This window comes from Thermobia domestica, chromosome 3 (genome assembly GCF_964235325.1).
Source record: "Thermobia domestica chromosome 3, izTheDome1.hap1.1, whole genome shotgun sequence".
NCBI lineage: Eukaryota > Metazoa > Arthropoda > Insecta > Zygentoma > Lepismatidae > Thermobia > Thermobia domestica.
The window spans coordinates 158,724,108-158,745,977 of record NC_137456.1 but is presented as its reverse complement, the minus strand read 5'-3'; the positions used below and the strand labels follow the sequence as shown (position 1 = coordinate 158,745,977).

General features: G+C 38.0%; 1 protein-coding gene across 1 annotated transcript in view; it reads left to right on the top strand.

The window, feature by feature from the left end:
• The window catches only part of LOC145680838 (arylsulfatase B-like), a gene marked incomplete in the record, with an annotated part of 226,445 nt that overhangs the window by 151,906 nt on the left and 52,669 nt on the right, over positions 1 to 21,870 (top strand). The window contains 1 exon segment of the mRNA XM_081751944.1: positions 16,680 to 16,814. Coding sequence (XP_081608070.1) covers positions 16,707 to 16,814 — 108 coding nt within the window.

Below are 21,870 nucleotides of genomic sequence, written 5' to 3'. Positions count from 1 at the left end.
AAGATTAGGAAAAAAAAAAAAACACTAGAATATTACTTCATGGTTTATACGCTATTTTAAAAAAAGAAAACAAGTTAGTAACTTAATGACAACGAAAAATGTTAAAAATTTAGAAAGTGTACTGGAGTGATATTAAATCAAGTAATAATTGTTTTCAAGACCTCCCTGTAGTGTACAAATTTGGGTACCAAACAATTACGTCATAAACTGCACACCCAGATTTCTAGTATATAAGAACTAACTAACTCAATATCTAATGGTCGAAAGTTGAATGCCGCGTTCACTAAAGCTCTCCATTGACTTCTGTCCTTAGTCGACTGGAATCAGTGCCGTGCCGTGGGAAGGGCGAGCGGGACTACGGCTCCGGGCGCTGAAATAAGAGTGCGCCAAATTAGGGGGGAAATGAATGTGCACATATATAAAATGGAAGGAAAAAAGTAATAAAAAGTGATCAAAATCAAGGAAAAGCAGGGTTTATTTTTGAAAATTTTCTTACGCTTCGCACGAATCATGATGGCGCTTCGTAGCTGGTCTGTCGACATCACTCATACGCATGTACGGGGGCGCCGTTGTATACTCTCGCCCCGGGCGCTGATTTTCCACGGCACGGCACTGACTGGAATCAGTTTCTACATTGTATTTCTGTTTCTGCAAGTTTCATCTTAATATTGTCTTCCCATCTGGTCTTCCTAATTGTCTTTCTCCGATTAAGTTTTCGGTTTAACATTGGAAAGCGTTCCTACTTGTATGGCTACATGCTCTGTTCACCCGAGCCTCCTGAGCTTAATGACTCTAACAATGTTAGAAAAATAAGATAATTCAGGTTAATTGAATAGCATTTTCAAATACTATTGGACTCATATTCCATTTTTTAAATATTCTTCCTTGCCTAACTTGCTTTCTAACATTTAAAATGTGGGGGGTGAACGTAGCGAAGACCATTGATTTATTTGCAATAGACAGAATGACATATCATTATCCTCCTCCCTCCCAAAAATAATGCATGAATAAGAGAAAGGACTGCGACAGGTTTTTTTTTTTTTTTTTTTTTTTTACATGTTCCTATTTACCTGCTCCAATAAGCTTGGCCTGCATGCCAACGTTTCCTGATGGTTGTACACTATATAGGCACGAGGATTTAAATTCTTGCAAAATTTAAATTTTTGATAAAATTATGATGATGGTCCTACTAAAGTAAATCTCTGCATGAATCACTGATACTACACTAGAGAACATTATTTTATCTTTTTGTTTGACGACCTGCGTTTATGCCCTGTAGGGTAAAGGAAATGGATAATATATGAAAGAGAATTATTGTAAAAGAATTGGCGGAATGAGAATGCGGGATGAAATGAGAGAAACTCGAGAAAACCCACGGACATGATGTTGTTCACTACTACTTTGCCTGGTCTTGGATCGAACCAGATACCCCTAGCACCAGAGGTGAACACCTTTCAATTTTGTCTGGTTATCGATAGTTTTAATCTTATGCAACACATTAACCTGAAAATATCGTGTCTGTGGCATTCTAGTCGAATTTTACCAAAGTTAAAGAAGGAAGCAGTGGTATATACCAAATATTTTGCAATGCGAACGCGTTAATACATTGAAATTGTCCAACATACTTTTGTAAGAAAATAATTTTGGGGTATTTATATATTCTTTGACAATTTTATTTCTACTTTTGTACTGATTTTGTCTATCCAAGGTCACTGTTGTTTCATTCTGATTTTATTTGTATTAATTCATTAATTATACCAACTGAAATCCGCAAAAGTCGCCAAAAGCAAATAATGCAAAAAATGCTATAAATTTTACTTGAATGACCTTAAGGATTAGAATTTCTGTAGTTGAGTCGAGTGGCAAATTTTTCATGAGATGTGACATAGCTGTCAGTTGAATGTTCAGTTGAACTCTGCAAGTGACCTTGTGAAGTCTTTGCGGAATACCACGTCTCAAAGAAGCACACTGAGAAAAGCGAATGGTGGTTTACTACAACAATGCTTTTGAAGATACATTTGTGGTAAGATATTGCTCTTCTTAGATAAGTTTCTGAAAATCACTTGTTTATTTATTTGCTCTTCAAAACTGTAATATTGGAGTGATTAGAGAATAATATCTCTTTCTAATACCAAAACGATATGAAATGTGTACCTACAGTTTAACATGAGATCCGAACTATATGAGTTCCCACTGAGTTTCGAACTCGGGCCTACCGCTGCGAGAGGAGCTTAATGTCACTTACGTTATGCAGAATGTTAGATCAGAAATCCATATTGAGGCCAACATCTGTCGGGACAACTCACCGTATTGTTTCGTATGCAGTCAGTTAAGGCATTTTTCAGGAAATTTTATTAATAAAAATCTAACCAATGAGTCTGTTTATTTTTGTAACCATCCGTGTATAAATATAAGTCCATAAGATACATAAAATGCTGTTGGTGATCCTAATTTTCTTTGCATTTTGTTGGGAATACCAAAACTTATCATTTTCAGTTAAAAAAAAAAAAAAAAAAAAAAAAAAACATCCCTGTCTCAACTTTTGACCAGTAAGAAGGTCTGCTTTATGGTAGGAAGACCTACTAAAGAAGATCGATGACCACAGAGGAATCAATGCCTCTATTAGGAAAAACCCAATTGCTGTTGTTGAAAGAAGTACACACGGACGAATATAGCCTGCTGCTTCTTGAACATTTCCTCAAACTCACGATTCATCATAGGTGGTAGGGAAGTTACAGGTACAGGCGTCATTCTTTCCAGTATTTATTATTTCTTTTTCTTTCGGCATTGTTACTGAATACTGACTGTAACTTATCATGTGACCTTCCGAGCAAAACGCATTTGTAGTCACATTCTGTACGGTTGTTCACATCTTCCAGTTCAATTCTTTAGTTGTTGACTCTTTATTTTTTAAGAAAAGGAGACAGTATGTAGAAATCCAGAAGCGGAGTTTGTGGGTGGCAATGGGGCAAACGCCCCAGATCCCGCGCTTAGGGTGGTCCCGCGTTCTTAGCATGTTTCGTCCAAAAAGTAGATACAAAAGCACATCGCACACACACACACACACACAAATACACACATCTATAGAAGTAGCATGTCAGCGCTCTACGATTTTTACCAATACTATGGCCCCGCGGGTTCATTATTGGCACTAGGCCCCGCCTCTGGAGAAATCAATAAACGTATAACCATTCCCAGGTGTAAAAAATTGTCAGGGATCTTGCAATACACGTTTGGTAGTGACCAGGAGCAAGGTTGTGCTGAGTTTTAAAAAATACAAATATCCTCTGAAAATAAATTGTAATTAATTTTATTCAGTATAAACATGAGAATTTAGGGAAGAGAAGAGGGACTCACTCTCATATACCTGCTAGATATGACTTCGACTATATAGTATGTTCAGGTGGAATCTTGCCAAATTTGGGAAAGTGACCAATAATTTCAAATAAATATATTTTTGCTTATAAACATACATCCGCTAACGCCTTACAATGCGGCACCACAGACCCTAGTTTAAAGCAGGAAGCAGGTTCTAGGTTCTAGGAGGTTCTATTATTCATTCAAGCAAAGCGCCTAGAATGTCCCGTAACCCGCTATACGTAACTCTTATACTGGTTGTCTAACACAAGAACAGCACCCTGCAAGTTTGGTTGCTCAACCACCGAAAATTATAAAAAATTGAATGTGATGAACCTTATGTATAACAAGGTCAACAACACTATTTACGTTGTCGTATGTGCAAATGGTACTGAGTGGCGGACATCTTTGTTGTCGATGGAGTGCCAACTTTTGCATTTGCAAGCGTGTACGAAAACTACAGTTGCTCGGGACATACGAGTTGAGTTGATTTTGAGTTTAACGTCCCTTTCAGTAGCGAGGCTATATGAGACGTGGACCTACTGATTAACGTGGAATCCGAACCATATGAGCTCCCGGCGGGAATCGAACCCGGGTGTCCCACGCCAGAGGCGCGTACGCTAACCGCTTAGCCACGGAGGAGCTCTGCTCAGAACATACGATACGAATCAGACGAACACCAAACAAAAACGAATGTTTAGAGGAGAGACTGAAGTACATGGAGAATATATATACTCTTGCTTGCTTCTCTTGCAGAAAAAAAAATCAGGATATATTACACGAAGGAAAAAGTGAGGATCGTATACTGAGAAAAAAAAATTGTAGGTGGCGTACTTAAAAAGATAGGTTACATGCATAATTCCTGTAGTTTTTGGACAACATACAGCAGACCTATAACTGAAAACTTTACAGTACTTTTTGTATAAGTGTTCCATCTATACGTACTTTATGTATGAAACAATGTAGGCGGCCAGGATCTCACATACAAATGGATGTATATAACATATAGCTGACGAAGGTAACATAAGTATATGCATGTGATACACGGAAAGCTGATAGATGTCAGACATCCTGCACGGGCATGATGTAACATCGAAGGGCAGTGCCTATGTAGCATACGGATAACGTATGCTCCGTACTGATTTCTATAGTAAGGAAAAGGGTATCGTATATTTGTATATACAATATACCGCTGTCTGGAGAACGGATTTTTCTCTGTGTAAAAACGCGAAGAAACCACGTGCGTGACGATAGTCGTAGTCCGAAAAAAATTTAACGTTTGGATATTTTTCATGCTAGATCTCAGAAACTACATATGATTCAGCAATTAGGCCCGATTTCGTTTCTGTTCAGTTGTGCAAAATCTTGCAAGTAGCGTTTGTTCCGTCTTTCTAGCTCCATGATAATTACCACGTCTATATGCAGGAGGGGGTTAGCTGCCACTTGTCCCACTTGCACCCATGACACCTATCTTCTAACTGAATACTGGTATTAAGGCACTCAATGTATCAGCAAAGTGTCATTAAAATCCAATCCCAGTTACGAAAGTTAATATGTTCACAAGGTTGTGTTACATCTATCTGTCCTATATAACGGATAGATAGATTTCCACTGAATCCAGTTAATTTCCGAGACACGATCAACTGTGAATATTGCTGATAGTTTCTTTAAAGGTGTAATGTGGAGCAATTGTTTCCTCATATCGTTTCGTACACTAATGAAAAGTATATTTCACGAGATGAATTCTACAATACTCCAAACACCCACGTACAGATTATATCAATCTATATGCCACTATATCTATGTTGCATCAAGATATATTTTCTGTGAGTATTGGAGCTGACATAATTGTAGAGAAGTTGATAGGTTCGTACCTTTAACCAGAACGTCCAAACGGCGAAGATAATTTTACAGTGTAGGCCTATGGTGTCTTTTTTTTTTTTTTTTTCAGATGTAGTTCCAATATGGTGGTGTTCCCTCCCACTTTGGACACGCTGTGCACAAATACTTGAATCAACGTTACTTTGGGCGGTGGATAGCGAGAGTGGGGTCTGTTGTGTGGCTACCCTGTCCCCAGATCTCACACTACTGGACTGTTTTCTGTGGGGCAATGTGAAGACTCTAGTATGCTAAATCCAGATGAACAATGAAGAAATGCTGATAGTAAAAATCATATCCGCATGTGATAGCGTTCAAAGGAGACTTTTGAATGCCTGCATCAATTGAGTGTACGGCGATACAATGGTGTAACGAGATAGGTTGGTGCCAATCTGAGAACCTTCTCTAAATAATTGTCTGGTGTATGTTGCGACTACATGCAAACGCAATTTACACATTGTACTTATAGTACTATTCTCGAATGCACATGTTATTTGTACTTGTGTAACTAAGACAGAAACGGTCCACAAATGCAAAAATCTACAAAGACTTTCTGTAGTCTTATCAAATCTCCCGCCACGATAGTAGAAATACCATCAGCAAGCAAGTATTGAATAGAAAGAAATACAAAAGTCAGAAGAAGAAGCCACACCAGAGATATAACACAAGTAACAATTTAACTCTCTTGGTTATATGATTAGCGTACGCTTTTTCGTCACGGGAGACTTGGATTCACATCTACTAATCGTCCTTCTATGTAAGTTTTCAAATATATAATCTAGGACTTGCAGGATTTTTCAGAGTATTTTTTGAGCAGATACCTGACACTGGCGTTTCATATGGGTGCCTAAATTACAATATATACGAGGGCTATCCAGAAAGTAGATTACGTTTTCGTCTGTGTCCGCTAGGGGCGGGGCTAGCGCGGCCATCTTGGGGTCAGAGCGTTGCGCAGCTCAGTCGGCATCTAGCCGTGCTAGTGAGAGGTTCGTGCTGTGCTCCGTTAAGATACTGTGACGGTTTGAAATGTCTGCGTTAATTGAAAATCCCGCGAGCTGCGAGGTGCGTGCAGTAATAAGGTTTCTGACAGCAAAAAACTGTAAACTGATAGAAATCTATCGGCAGCAGTGTGAAGTGTATGGGGACAACATTATCACTGAAGGTGGAGTGCGACAGTGGGTCATAAGATTTAAAAATGGCCGAACCAATGTTCACGACGAAGTTCGAAGTGGGAGACCCAGCAAAGTGACTGCCGAACTTGTCGAAAAAGTCGATGTTAAAGTCCGTGAAAATCGAAAGTTCACAATAACGGAACTTTCTTTGAGTTTTCCACAAATTTCGCGAAGTTTGTTGCACGAAATCATCAGCGAAAAGCTTGGTTACCACAAGTTTTGTGCAAGATGGATTCCAAAAATCTTGACAGAGGACCACAAAAATCAGCGAATGGCTGCAGCGTTGCACTTTTTGGACGCCTACAATAAGGATGGTGACTCTTTACTCGATCGCATCGTTACTGGTGACGAAACATGGGTGAAACACGTGAACTGTGAAACGAAATTGCAATCAATGCAGTGGGGGCACACAGGTTCTCCCCAAAAACCCAAGAAATGCATGCAAACAATGTCGGCAAGGAAGATGATGGCGACTGTTTTTTGGGACAGAAAAGGTGTGATTTTGGTGGACTTCCTGGAAAGAGGACTACAATAAACGCTCAAAGGCATTGCCAAACTCTGCAAAACCTCAGAAGAGCAATTCAAAACAAGCGCAGAGGAATGTTGAGCTCTAAGATCTTGTTGATTCACGACAACGCCCGGCCCCACACGGCAAATGTCACGCGTGAAGTTCTTGAATCTTTTCAGTGGGAGTTGTTTCCTCATCCGCCGTACAGTCCCGACCTGGCACCGAGCGACTTCCACCTATTCCCAGCAATGAAGAAGTGGCTGGCTATGCAGCGTTTTGATGACGACGAACAGCTGCAAGAAGAGGTAACGAAGTGGTTGAAGTCGCAGGCGGCCGAATTTTTCGACGAAGGAATTTCCAAGCTCGTACATCGCTACGATAAATGCCTTAATTTGAATGGTGACTATGTCGAAAAGTAGTATTTGTGTGTGGCTTTCATCTGTATATAATAAAATTTGTTTCCTATACTTTGTTGATTTTTTATTCCAAAACGTAATCTACTTTCTGGATAGCCCTCGTATTTAAATATTTTTAAAATATATACATTACAAGGATAATATCATACTAACCATCAGGGCTGGATTAACCCATCTGGAGGCCCATTACTTAAAAAGAAAACTGCCCCCCCCCCCCTCTGCGGACTTCACTTATATAATACATTTCTGTGAAAGTACAGTAGGAAAGTTAAGAAAATATGTTTCATATTTTTGGTCATATTTTATTTTGTGATGATTCTATATACCGTACATTATTCTTTCTAGATAGTCAGTTGAGATTTTTGTAAGACTGGAGGCCCTTGTCCAGCTGGAAGCCTGGAGCTATAGCCCCCCTAAACCCTCCTTAATCCGGAACTGCTAATCATGAACCTATGGGAGCAGAAGCTTCTAACTGAAAGTCTAAAATTTTCTTTTAAGCAAAATTTAATTTTTCAAAACGTAATTTGATACTATTACTTGCATTATTTCTAAACTGGTGAGTGCAAGACCGAACTAAATTCAGAATAGTTTTCAGGAGCTTGAGAACTATAAGGAACGTCTATTTTCGTGTAAAAAATATTAACTGTAGGCAAGTGTTATTTACTTGAAAAATGATCAATTTTGACACTTTTTGTATTTAGCTCAAACTTTATAGCACCTCATATATGAAATTATAATGATGTTTATTGTTACTTGAAACGATTTGCTTCTTTCTTTGAAGTTTTTCAACGCCAATGCTGTATGAGATGCAGATCACATGAGCTCCTATCAGGTCTCCGAAATATAATTTTTCAGCAGATATATTCATAAGGGGGAGTTCGAAACTCAAACTTCATCATTAAAATTTTAGGCAAACAATGAGAATTTTGTGCCAATTAGCAATCAAAACCAGGTTTTCAAAGTGTATAATTTATCAGCAACAAAACCTCCAACCATTTTTTTTTTTACGTACTACAGTTATGCCGGTTAGGCTAAAGGAGACGGTGATAATGAGTAATGAATGAAATGGTGGAATGAAGAAAGTGGGAGGAAACGGGAGAACCCCGAGAAAACCCAAGCACACAGTGTTTATCCAGCACAAAGTTCACTTGGCGGGGGATGGGATCGAACACGGGATCACAAGCACCAGAGGTGAACGCTCTACCACTGAGCCACCGCGGCCCCTTAACCTCGAGATTGCACTATGAGGACATTCAAGGTTATTGAAGATCAGAACTATTGAGAAAGTTTAAAAGAAGATATTTTTAGGTTTAACGTCCGACAATTATGCTACGAGGTTAAGGGAGACTGATAATGATAATGAACGAATTGGTGAAATGAAGAAAGTGGGAGAACCCCGAGAAAACTCACGCACACGGTGCTTGTCCACCACAACGCCCGTTTGACGAAAGTTGGAATCAAGCCAGAGATCTCATGCTTCAGAGGTGAGCGCTTTACCGGTAAGTCACCGCGGCCCGAAAAGTAGATATCGTTTCCGGGAAATACATGTCAAGAGAGTTCGCATCACAAATATCAAGAGAGGATGGACATTCTAGGTGATCAGTCATCTTTGTTTAAATATAAATCTTTTGTTTTACCATATTGTGATTTCGGTGCTACATCACATGTTGAACAGAGTTATTCCATTTCTCACACAATAATTTGATTGTTATAATTTATTGTATATTTTGGGCGTACAAGGCAGATTTTCTTCAGGTAGGCTAGTAAGATACGTTATATTTTTTAGTTAAAAGGCTTTCATTTTATCCTAGTACTGCATATTATTTCTAAAGGGTTCTGAACGTAATAATCCTGGGCTCTTCCTACTGTACATACAATGCATCCAATAACCTAACGAAAATTTTTTCAAACCTAAATTTTACATGAGAAAAAGTCTACTTTACAATGTTAGATTATTTCACTGAATAAAGTAGTTATTTTTAAAAATATTCACCATTTTTCACCCTCATTACGTCTCTGTTACCAAGTTGAAGGAAGAAGGCACACGTGTATAAGCCGGTTCCTTGTAAGCTCGGAAATGTATCATTATTCCGAAAAGAAAAAAAATGAATATATGACGTGATTCTGAGTAAAACGTCATAGCAAGTGTATTCATTTTCCTTTTTCAAACGCATGTTACAAAAAATCATATTTATCCGTCTACATCAGGTAAAAATTAACGGAAATTCCAGGCGGCGACAAGTGAATCAAACTCTTTTAGGTTCATTCCCAGCGCTACAGGGCATCACGTGACCTTGAGTGCGAGAAACGTTGGGTAGATGGATATTGCAAGGAATCATTCTCTTTGCTTCTTGAGGTGTAATTTCGTTAAATAAAAAGAAATCCAAGTGACGGGATAACAAAACAGACAGGTAGTCTTCCGTGAACTACCATTCGAACATTTTCTTTCCTTCCGAATACATCACTTCGCGTGCAGATAGTTAACACGGCAAGTAAATTCAACTACTTATCAAAGTAAGTATCAATATTCCTTAGTCAAATGCTCAGAATTTGTGTATATTTCTTCAACTAAAAATACTGATAATATTTTTTTTAAATTATTTTTGAAATTTACACACACACACACACACACACACAAACACACACACACACCAAAAAAATTAGATCGACTTAGTTTTCAGAAATATTTCCATTCAGTTTTGTTTACCTAAGTATATTTTTCGTAATGAGCATGTAAACGAACTTCATTATTAATCTATTTTTTAATCATTTTAATGGCTGGGGAGGGGGCACGGTGACACTGGTAGAGCGCTCATCTCAGGAGTGTCATTTTAGACTTCGCTTGAGGAGGGCAAGAGCACCACCAACAAAAGACTTTCATGTTTTGTGCTAGTATATTAGTGGACAATCGATTAAAGAATATGAACTCCTCAAACTCTTGGGGGGGCAATTGCCCCCTCCAGCCCCCCTAAATGACGCCTCTGGCTCATCTCTCATGCTTTGAGTCCCTGGTTCGATGTAACTTTGTGGTGGACAATATTGTGTCCGTGAGTTTTCTATCATTCTCCCGTTTCGTCCCACAATCTCATTCCACCATAATCATCCGTCTCCTTTACCGTACAGAACATCCATGAGACGTAAAACTGAAATATTTCATTTTTCATTAGGATGGCTGTGGTTTACCATGTTTAAAACACGAATCTATTATTCAAAATGAGCTCCTGCGTGGTATAATATAGCTCAATACGCCACACTAATATAATTTGTTCTATATACACTACGAAGGCCTTATTGCACTATGTGAAATAAAATTAAGTAGTTAAATTAAAAACCTATGACTCTGACTTATGGCTTTCTTGAACCCATTGAAATATAAATCTGAAACTTTCATCGTTTAAAATTTAATCTCCTAGTTATCTGGTTAGGATACTCCAAATTTAAACTTAAGGTTTTAGTTTGAATTGCATCTTTATCTGGGCCCGGTTCGACTCTCGGTGGGAGTTCATGTGTCTAGGATCTCATATTAAAATATAGATGACATCGGTACTGAAAAGGAGTGTTAAGCAACCAATCAACCAATTTTACAAGGAACGGACATGAACCTGTCATCGGGACATCAGAATCAAACCTAGTCCATTCGATAAACATAACAAAGACATGGTCATGCACAAAAAGTTAGGTGCCATGGACAACGGAGTAAGTCCCTGGGGCCCATTAACCCTGTTAGTATAAAGAAAATCTTAGACTCGAAGTGAAATAGATATTGCAGCTACACTGGTCATTGGGAAGTCGTGGTTTATAGTTCATTCTCTTCAGCAACAAGCTTTTCACAGGTGCTATGTATAGGAACCCATAACGTACCTGAACAGGAAAAATTAGAAGAAGGTCGGGAAAATTCCCTCCAGAAATCCCTTCTATCACCTTAGGGCCCCTCTGCAGTGGCCCCGGGTAAAAGCACACAATCCAAATTTATCTCGAAAAATACTATAGTGGATAAGAAATGTGTGCAGGGTCGGATCCAGGATTTTCTGAGGGGGGCGTTCACCATAACTACCAAGATAACAAGTCTCATTTAAACTCTTCAAAGTGTCGTGTGGCAATAGTCTTGACTTCATTGATACATAACGGAGGGGGTGACTTTAAAGAAGGTCGCAAGTGATATGCAGGAAAAATTGTTCTCTCCTTCTGGCGTCTATTTTCTTCCCTACTTGAAAAGTGTTATATTGCTTTGCTTGGTAAATACTTTTCCTTCAACCTTCAGAAAATCGATTTGAACTATTGCATTTGCAAAACTCCTTTCTTTTAAGCTCTAAACGAAACTATGACGGCAGAAAGTTTCCAAAACTGCTGCTATTTTTACTGCTAGCTTCTCATTTTAGATAGTGCATATTTACAACGAAGGGGGGTGCACGTGCACTGGTGCACCCTCCTAAATCCGGCCCTGAATGTGTGTACCAAGTTTTGTATTGATAGACAGAATAGGTGTGAGGGGAAAGCGTGTATTGGTATGCAAGTTAATTTACCACTTCCGGTTTGAGTTGAGTTGATTTTGAGTTGAACGTCCCGTTCAGCAGCAAGGCTATATGAGATGTGGACCTACTGATTAACGTGGAATCCAAACCACATGAGCTCCCACCGGGAATCGAACCTGAGTCTACCACGCCAAAGGCGCGTACGCTAACCGCTTCACACTTCCAGTTTGAACAGAGGATTAAGAGATAAGATGGTACCTATTCTTAGAACGCTAAATCTATTCCAAAACAACTGCTTTACGCTATCTCTTTCGTATCATTTTGCTCTACTTAAAACCCACGGACACAATGTTCTTTACTACAAACAATATTACGAACTTGTTTACCATAAACAATATTCAGCAAAACAGTATTCTGAATACCCCATCTGTTAAAATGTTCAATCTTTTGGTGGAACAGTAACGAAAGAGATAAAGAGAAAAATCCAAAATTTTGGGTTTACATCGCAGCCGTAGATGTAAATTTTCTAGCAAGCTCCAGTCCACTGAAAATCTTGCATTTGTTCATTACTTATCATCACTATCATCATCATTCTACTATTACTTGCATGTTTCTTGTTGCAAGCTCAGAAGATTTCTTCTAGTACGATCTTCAATTAACCACTTCAGCTTGACTTAGTAAATTATAAGTTTCAATACTGTCTTCCAATTGTAGTTTTACCCTTTTTATTTTTCCTTTCATCATGTCTTTTATCATGGCTCTTAGAATATTATTTCTTCTGAGAAAATGTACCAATCAGTTATTTCCTCTTTACAGTTTCCACCAATATCATTATTTCTCTCTCTTATGGTTCCTAGCATTTCCCGTTCGTCCCATTACTTTCTCCATTCTCCTCCACAACCACATTCCAAAAAGTATCTAGTTTTTTTTGTTTTTTTTTTTTCTATTTACAAAGTGTTCATATTCCTGCTCCAGTACTTTGATGAGTGCATTTCTCATGTTTTAATTGCAACACCCATAAATTATTTTTTCCCTCTTCCTTGAAGGTGTTTGAGTAATTTCTATTCTTTTTCCATATCATTTCATGAATCACTGATAACACTAGTCACCCATTGTACATTTTTTCCTGCTACTTTCCCAGTAGACATTTATTTTACCTGGATCGTTTCGTTTGAGCCATCTCGTTTCAGACTTCCAACTATGCTATGTATAAGTGTCGCGAGTCTTTGTCCGTTCGTCTATCGCAGCGTTTCCCAACCAGTGTGCCGCGGCACACTGGTGTGCCGTGAATGGGCCGCTGGTGTGCCGCGAGGAATCGAAACAAAATTATTAATTTTATAGCAATCAAATTGCAAAACGTAGGGAACCATGTATATTTGTATTTCACATTACTATGAACCTCCACTATGAATCTACAATTTTAAGTTTCATGCCGGGTTACCGTTCTGTACATTTATAATGTTGAAAAAAGTATTTGTTATAATTGTTATGACCATCATTGCTTCTTTATTGTTGTAGACTATTTCGTAACTTAAAAATTTAAAATATCATTCAATCCTTTCGACAGATTACCTACATTTGTGTTTTAAAAGTAAAAGAGATTTGTTTGTTCGTTCGTTATTTAGTGATGTTCCTTCTTAGTAAAAGGTTGGATACAGTTTTTAAAAAGAAAGCGTATTTTTAAAAACCTGAGTCCAATTTTCATTGCAATTGTTTTCTATTTCTAATTAGAATAAAAAATAAGCATAATGATTTACCATGGGGGAAAAACAGTGAAAGAGCTTTCTTCTCTGTGAGGAGATCAATAATCGCAGAAAAAATACCACTGTGTTTTATATTTACAAATAATAATGCCTATAAGTGTGCCGCGAGAATCCAAGTAACATCCGTAGTGTGCCGTAAGTTGAAAAAGTTTGGGAAACGCTGGTCTATCGACAGGTATCAGAGCAAAAACGATAAGAAATATCGAAATGGAGTCTTTTGCAATCGATTTAGCGTCCCAAGGAAAGGTTCCATCTACTCCGTTACCCTCTGTTGAAGCAAAAGTGATTAAAATTAATCATTTCGGGTTTCACCGTTTATCGCTGTAGAATGAAAACAATAACAGATAACAAGAAGTGTTTTCTTTTTTTGGCGGGGGAGTAACGATTCAAAAATGAAATGAAATTTTTGAGTTTTACGTCCCACGTTTATGCCGGCTAGGCCAAAAAGGAGACGGTGATGATGAAGAATGAATAAAATGGTGGAATGAAGAAAGTGGGAGGAAACGAAAGAACCCCTAGGAAACCCACGCACACGGTGTTTGTCCACCACGAAGTTCAACATCTCGAGACAGTATAACATGACTATCCGAAACACTCTATTGAAACCGGAACTGAATCAAATTTATTATTAATTGCGGTTTCAATATTGGTTTTTCAACGCTTATCGCCAGTGAACAAAAAACGGTACCAGATAGCGAAAAGCTTTTTTTTTTTTTTTTTTGGTAAACGATTCAGTGTCTCAAGACAATATACCATGACTATCCACAACACTCTACCAAAACCAAGTGGTTCAAATTTACTATTACTTCCGGTTTCAATACAGAATTCCGTAAAGCAAAAGCGGTAAAGGCTATTGAATATAGTGCGGTAACCCCTACAGAAATTCATCCGAAGTTCACAAAAGTTTATGGGGACTCTGCTCCTTCCATGTCAACCGATAAAAAGTGGACAGCTGAATTTAAACGTGGTCGCACATCCCTCGAAGATGACCCACGTGAATAAAGACAGAAAACCGCAGCCACACCGGAAACAATCGAAAAAGTGCGTGATATCGTATTGGACGACAGGCAAGTGAAGGTGATTGAGATAGCTGAGAGTGTGAGTATATTGGAGGAACGGGTGCGAAACATCTTGCACCGAGAACTAAGGGTGCGAAAGCTCTGCGCAAGATGAGTGCCGCATTTGTTGACTGCCGATCAAAACCAAATGAGAAAACTATTTTCGCAGCAATCTTTAGACCGATTCAAAAGGGATCCGACCGATTTTGTGCGGCGATTTGTGACAATGTATGAGACATGGGTTCACCACTACACACCAGAAATGAAACAGTAGTCTAAGCAGTGGGTGGAAGCCGGTGGTGCAGCGCCGAAGAAAGCGAAGACGATCGTATCGGCCGAAAAGGTCATGGGCAGTGTGTTTTGGGATGCGAAAGGGATCCTGTTAGGGATGCGCACGAGACAAGATTTGTGGCTGTCTCGTCTCGAAAATGTGCTGTAAAAGTGATGTCTCGACTCGAAAAAATGTATATTTTTCTATTGGAAGAGTCGTGTCTCGACTCGAATTTTGTCAGGAAAATCCTGTCTCGACTCGTCTCGCGCGCATCCCTAGATCTTGTTAATTGATTACCTTGCAAGAGGAAGAACAATTGCAGGCGAATATTACTCCAAATTTCTTGACCAGCTGGATGACAAAATTCGCGAAAAGAGACCTGATTTAAAGAAGAAGAAAATGATCTTTCACCAGGACAACGCAACTGTGGACAAGAATACGTTGGCAATGGGAAAACTGCGAGATTTGGGGTACGATTTGCTCGGCTATTCCCCATATTCTCCTGATTTGGCACCATCGGACTTCTATCTGTTCCCAAACTTGAAAAAATTTCTTTCTGGGAAGCGCTTCACATCGATGATTATTTTCACAACCTTCCAGACTCTTACTTCCGGCAAGGAATACTGATGTTGGAGAAACGCTGGACCAAGTGTATTGAAGTTAAGGGAGATTATGTCGAAAAATAAAATAATTTTTGAACTGAAATTCGCAGTCTTTCATTGTCAGGCCGATAACTTTTTCACCCCGCCCTCGTATAATCTTCCCTAAAAGCAAAGAAATACTTTGCTACAGGGTTACCTTTCTGATTCGTTAAAGCTTACAGCAAGTCACAAAAATTAGAAACATTGTTGAAAGCAACATACTTGCGCTTTAGTTTCTGTAGTGGATTAAACTTATTCATTCACAGCTCATGGTACGTACACATTTAAGTTCACTTAAACTGTGCTGGTATCTTTTAATACTCTTATATGCTTTTCCGACTTCTGCAAAGTTATGCGAAAATATTCTCTTGCTTATGAGAAAAAATGTGAAGTGGCCGAGTCGTAAATCGAGCCTAGAAAGTTCCTAATATCCTCTTTCACCCGATAAAGTGGAAAATATCTTTTGCGGGATGGTTGCAGTTACTTATCGTTCTAAATGTAGATTTTTTTTCTATCACGTACTGTCAAAAACAATACAGAAATAAGCTGAGCGCTGAATCATAATGAAAAATATTTGTATTTACTTAACATAATTTTATTTTATTTTTTTAAATTTGGTATATTTTAATAAACAATCCAGTGAGTTCATTCAGACAATAGTTGATTTTTCAATATATTGTATATCTGCATTTTAGAAGAACTAAAATTTAGTTGCTTATTTATAACATAAACCAACAAGTATGTAATTTGGCTCTTGGAACAAAGAAATCGTGATTTACCAGAATAATTTTGAATATTTGTACATTAATATTCTCTGTATTAAAAATGCTGGCAAGTCAGTTGAAAAAGGTTGAGAGTCCCTGATTTAATACATTAAATCCTAATAATAACGGCAATAGATGTTACTGCCTGTGCCTTCGCTTGTTTCTATAACAAAGTCCTTGAGTAATTGCCTAAGTATGATATGGAAGCTAAGGTGGTTGGTGGTCAAACTAAAAAAAAAAAAAAAAAAAAGTGTTAAATTTAAGTACGCTTTAATGTACCGTGTTGAAGGTTACAACAACTAGTAGCAATTGACGTGACACTATGTTTCGTTGGTCATAGCACAGACTCTCTTCTTTACTTATTTATTTGTATTTTCAGGTGCAGTTAAACTGTAATAGAAGCATAATGATATGGAAATGGCTTATATTTTGCTTCTGTGTATGTTTAAGTCTAGCAAACCCTTCCACGACACCAAGAAGACCTCACATTATTATAATGTTAGCTGATGATCTTGTAAGTACATTTGCTCATATATGCAACACTAAATTTGTTTTGTTTAGTTAGTAATTGATGTTATACTTCAGTACTGAGTCTGTGTGAAAGAAAAACTAAAGCCGGACCATATGTACCGTACCTACATCGGGGATCTATTCCAGGAAAACACATACAAAGAACATGTGTACCAATTATTAAGGTGTTACAAACAGGGGCGTCATTTAGGGGGGCAGGGAGGGGAATTCCCCCCCCTTTGAGTTTGAGATGTATATAGATTTTATCAACAAAATAGTAGTAAATCAGTGAACAACGCGAAATTTTACTAATATCATGGGGTCTTGCCCCCCCCCCCCACCAAGCAAGATCTGAAATGACGCTCCTGGTTACAAATTTAAAAATAACATTTAAAAGTCGCAAATAAGAGGTTTCGTAATTTTAGTAACGTAGATCATTATTTTTCGTTGTAGGTACGTATGTTTCAGCTGTAGCGAAGACCAAACAATTAGTGATGCTGCAAAATGTATAAAAATCACTACAGATAATTCTATAACCATCTGAAACAAAGCCAAATTAAATATACAGAATGTGATAATTGAAATGAAAATTATATCGTTACTAGGTAAAATGCCCGTTCTTCGCACAGACAGAATAAGTGTATGAGGAATATTTGAATTTCCTTCCTCTCAGTGTATTTATATCAATGAAAATTGAATGGGAAAAATACAGACACTCTACTTTTGGCATAAATATTGAAACATTCTACCCCACAGAATACGTGTTTAATCAAATTGATATGATTTTAAAATCTAGTTTAAGATGGATACGTACTAACTATCTTCCAAAGTCATTTCTAACAGGTCAGCTGTTTTCCCGACCTTCGAAAAACTATGAATTTGGCACAAATCTCACTCATTTTTTACACTTTATTTTTCACCTTCCGCTCCTCACCTTCTACCGATTGAGCTCAACTTGGACTTAAACGGCATTGAAAGCGTCGCTATGCATTAAAGAGACTCTTGAAAACTACGTGGACTGCACGCTAATATCAGTCGTTTTGCATTATTTTTACCCCTTCAAAATCCCACACCTTGTAGTGTCTTAGTTCCATAGTTTTTTTTTTTTTTTTTTTCTAGATCGTAGGTCATATGTCTACAAAGTTTGGTTGAAGTTGCTTCAGTCGTTCCAGAGTTACGCTGGAATATACATTCATATCCATATATTAAAATACGAATATATGTATGAAGATGTACGAACAACGCCTTCGGCGTTTTCCCTGCAAATTCCCAATAATCTGGCTGACATACCCGTCATGCCTCAACTCGCGATAGTCACCTAATAGCTTAGCGACCCCGAAAACCATGGATTCGACACTAATGTAGTTAGGGATGCGCACGGGACAAGATTTGTGGTTGTCTCGTATCGAAAATGTGCTGTAAAAGTGATGTCTCGACTCGAAAATTGTATATTTCTCTATTGTAAGAGACGTGTCTAGATTCGAATTTTACCAGGAAAATCCTGTCTCGACTCGTCTCGTGCGCATCCCTATTGTCAGTCATTTCAGACATTTCCTACTTGCCTCCCATGCCAATGTGGCTCAACTTGGCTCAACCCTGTCGGAAGTGTAACTATTAATTTCAGCGACACGGAGAAGTAATAAGACTAGTCTAGTTATACAGGGAAACTTCTGAATAACGGACATGTATGTATTATGATTATTTGTCTGGAAATGTAAGGTGTTCGTTGCAAGAAGGTTACATAAATTTAGATTATCTATAGCTTATATGATAACTGCATGCAGTTTAAATGAATACATTAGTCATAAATATAAATGTATGTTAACATCAAAACACATTAATCAGTGTTCGAATTAGTAGGTAATGAGGGGGAAATCCCTCTCTTTGAGAAAATTAAAGTATCGCTGGGTGATGTGTTTATGTGGACGTGTAGTGCAAAATATACTGCATGTGTGGTAATTATCTTCTCAAGTAGGGGGCGCGGTGGCTCAGTGGTAGAGCGTTCACCTCCGGTGCTTGGACCCTGGTTCGATCCCAGCTCGCGCCGTGTGGACTTTGTGGTGGACAAACATCGTGCTCGTGGGTTTTCTCGGGGTTCTCCCGTTTCCTCCTACTTTCTTCATTCCACCATTTCACTCATCTCTCATCATTACCGTCTCCTTTAGCCTAACTGGCATAAGCGTGGGACGTAAAACTTAAAGATTTCATTTCATTTTTTCTTCTCAAGTACATTTTGTCTCTCCAAAAATCTCTTAATTCGTAGATTGACTGTACTAAAAGTAACCCAATGACATACAACATTATTATCAAATATAGTAAGTGTAGATAAATTACCAAATTTAACACTTGAATTTCTTGGAGGAAAAAATTCAATAACTGTCTGCTTACGACCTACAGACACTAAGTCTTATTCGAAATTTTCTTGTAACTGCAGAATCAATTCAAAATTTATTTCCAAATTGCAGAAAGTTTTTTCTGAGTTAAATATGTGAGAACTAAGAATAATTCTTGTCCGTTGTGAAGAGGTTACTAAAACATTGGAGGAAAAGAAGACTGTCCTTGCCTGAGAATGTCCGTGGAATGAAGTGTCTGAGAGGTCCGTATACATATTATAGCATGTCGACCCGTACATATACTTCTGCCGAGACGAAGAAGAATGACTGTATTATGGAGGTATCCATTATTGAGAGAGGTCCGTTAAGGAAGGTTTTACTGTACTAGAAGTGTCCATATACTTTTCAAAGGCATATATAGCAAAACACGCTCTCGCTTCCCATAACCAATCTGACAAGTCTTCCTGATCAAGTGACGAGCTTGTTTTCTGTGCGGGTGGTCGCTGTTCACTGGTGACGGTACTTGCTATAGATACAAATCTGATTTTCAGTAGACAATATCTCATATAAAAGATTAGAGAGAAGCCAAAATCTATTCAGTTCAGTAAAGATTTTCGTGCGTTTTTTGTGTTTCTTGAAGGTGAAGGCAAAGACAATCACGACAGATACTGACAAGATTTCCATGTTTATGAAGGAAAGCCTTTGCCTAACAGAATTTCTTGTCTTTACATCTCAGGAACACTTAAGTTGAAAAGTTCGAATGGACCAAGGAGAAATATTGTTCGAATACTACATCATGGATCCTGCCCACAAAAGGGGGCTATTTTACAGGCAAATACGAAAATAGAAGTGCAGCGATCAACTCCAGTACCAGTGCATTCAATGCTGAAACGCAGAATTTTCCACAACTTCCAACTTGATGCAACATCAACCTGTACCATCTACCACACAACGAACTCACGCAGAAGCAAATAATGTATTGTCAACCACTTACAACATCAACAACCAAGGACATCATATAAAAGGTAGAGTAGGCCCTAGCGAGAGCACTAAGACAGCTAGACAGGGAATCCGAGATATTTTTTTTTAGGGGATTGACTTCATTTTACTTTACATCCAGACATATATATTAATAAACAACTAAAAATTTCATAGGGGCTACGACCCGGGGCGAGAGTTCATAACATAATTCGGAACTCAAACTACACAACTGTAAAGATAAATCTGAAACATGAATCATGCAGTAACAATCCCATTTGTGAGAACCCCAGTTAGTACATTCCGGAACAGTCCAATACCTCTGCTCATTTCGTATACGAAATAAATCTAGAACATGCAGGCAAGATAATATTGTAAAACCAAGAAAAACGGTACGTCGTTGGCGTCAAGCTGAAATCACATCTTGTATGACGTTTACGCGCTATTAGAAAAACCCTCCGAGCACCTAATGGAAGAAGAAGAAGAAATTCGAACAAGTACTACCAAACTAAAATCAAAGCGCTTCTGTATATATGAAATAGAGAAAAAGTACGTTTTCTACCAGACCTTACGGAAAACGTGCAAGATTGAACCGATATTTTACAGTACCAAACCCTCTTGCTGATCTAATTGCTGCCGCTTGTGTCTTTCATACACGAGGTCTTGGATTCGATTCATAGTGAGCACTGAAATTCAGGTTGAACTTAAATCGTAGGTTTATTTCTATATATACTCGCTGCGGACAAAATACACAAATCAATCAACATATCTTACTAGTTTATTAAGCACATTTCCATTTGCCTCACTATGTTGGATCATAGTAAAAGTTTATGCTCCGAAAGAATCGAATCCGAGACTACGTATACCAAATGCAAATGTGACAATCATCAAGCAACTATATGGGACTACTTTTCGTTTAATTACATGAGATAAATGCCAAAATAATACCTTACTCAGGGTCAAGGTCTTTCTACTCCTGATTCCTCTCCCAATATGGAAAGAATCATACTAAACTTTGAGGTAGCCTCTGAACCCCATAAATGCAAAAGAAAGCTGTAATAAATACGTACTCGATAACTCTTTTAAAAACTCGCAAAACAAACATTAAAATTCGGTAAAAGGAAAAACGAGTTTTGAAAATATATTTCCTTCCTAGGATTAATAAATAGTATCTTGATGTAATCTCTTCCGTGTGAATATTGCGTAAGTTACCTTGAATCTTTGCTATGTTTGTTTACTGCTTTCCAAGCAGAGACAGGTTCGCCTTGAAAATCTTAAGATAGCCCATCTCCATCTCTCCAATCAAAGGTCGTTGTCACTTTCGAACTAACGGAACATAACAAGTGTCTGGAGCTGCGATCTTGAAACTGTTTGGAAAGTGACAGTTATTTACCGTTGAATGAGAAACACAAGTGTTACAGAAATACACTATGCTCAGATGACAAAATAATAAAAAGTTTTCCTATTCATATATCATTATGTCCTTAGTTTGTGTGTCACGACCAAAGCATTAAGTTGAACAGGGTTATTTAAAAAAATTAGGTATACGTTTTTCCTTTTAATGTTACAAATATGTTACTGTGTGTATATTAATTTAATCAACTCTTCAAGAACAATAAATCTTTCATAGTCTTTGGTTATATCTGTTTGTATATGGGTTAATATTTATTTTGAACTAGCAGAGTGCCCGTTCTTCACATGGGGAGAATACGTTTCATTTTGGGCATAAAGGACACCAAAACTGTCGCT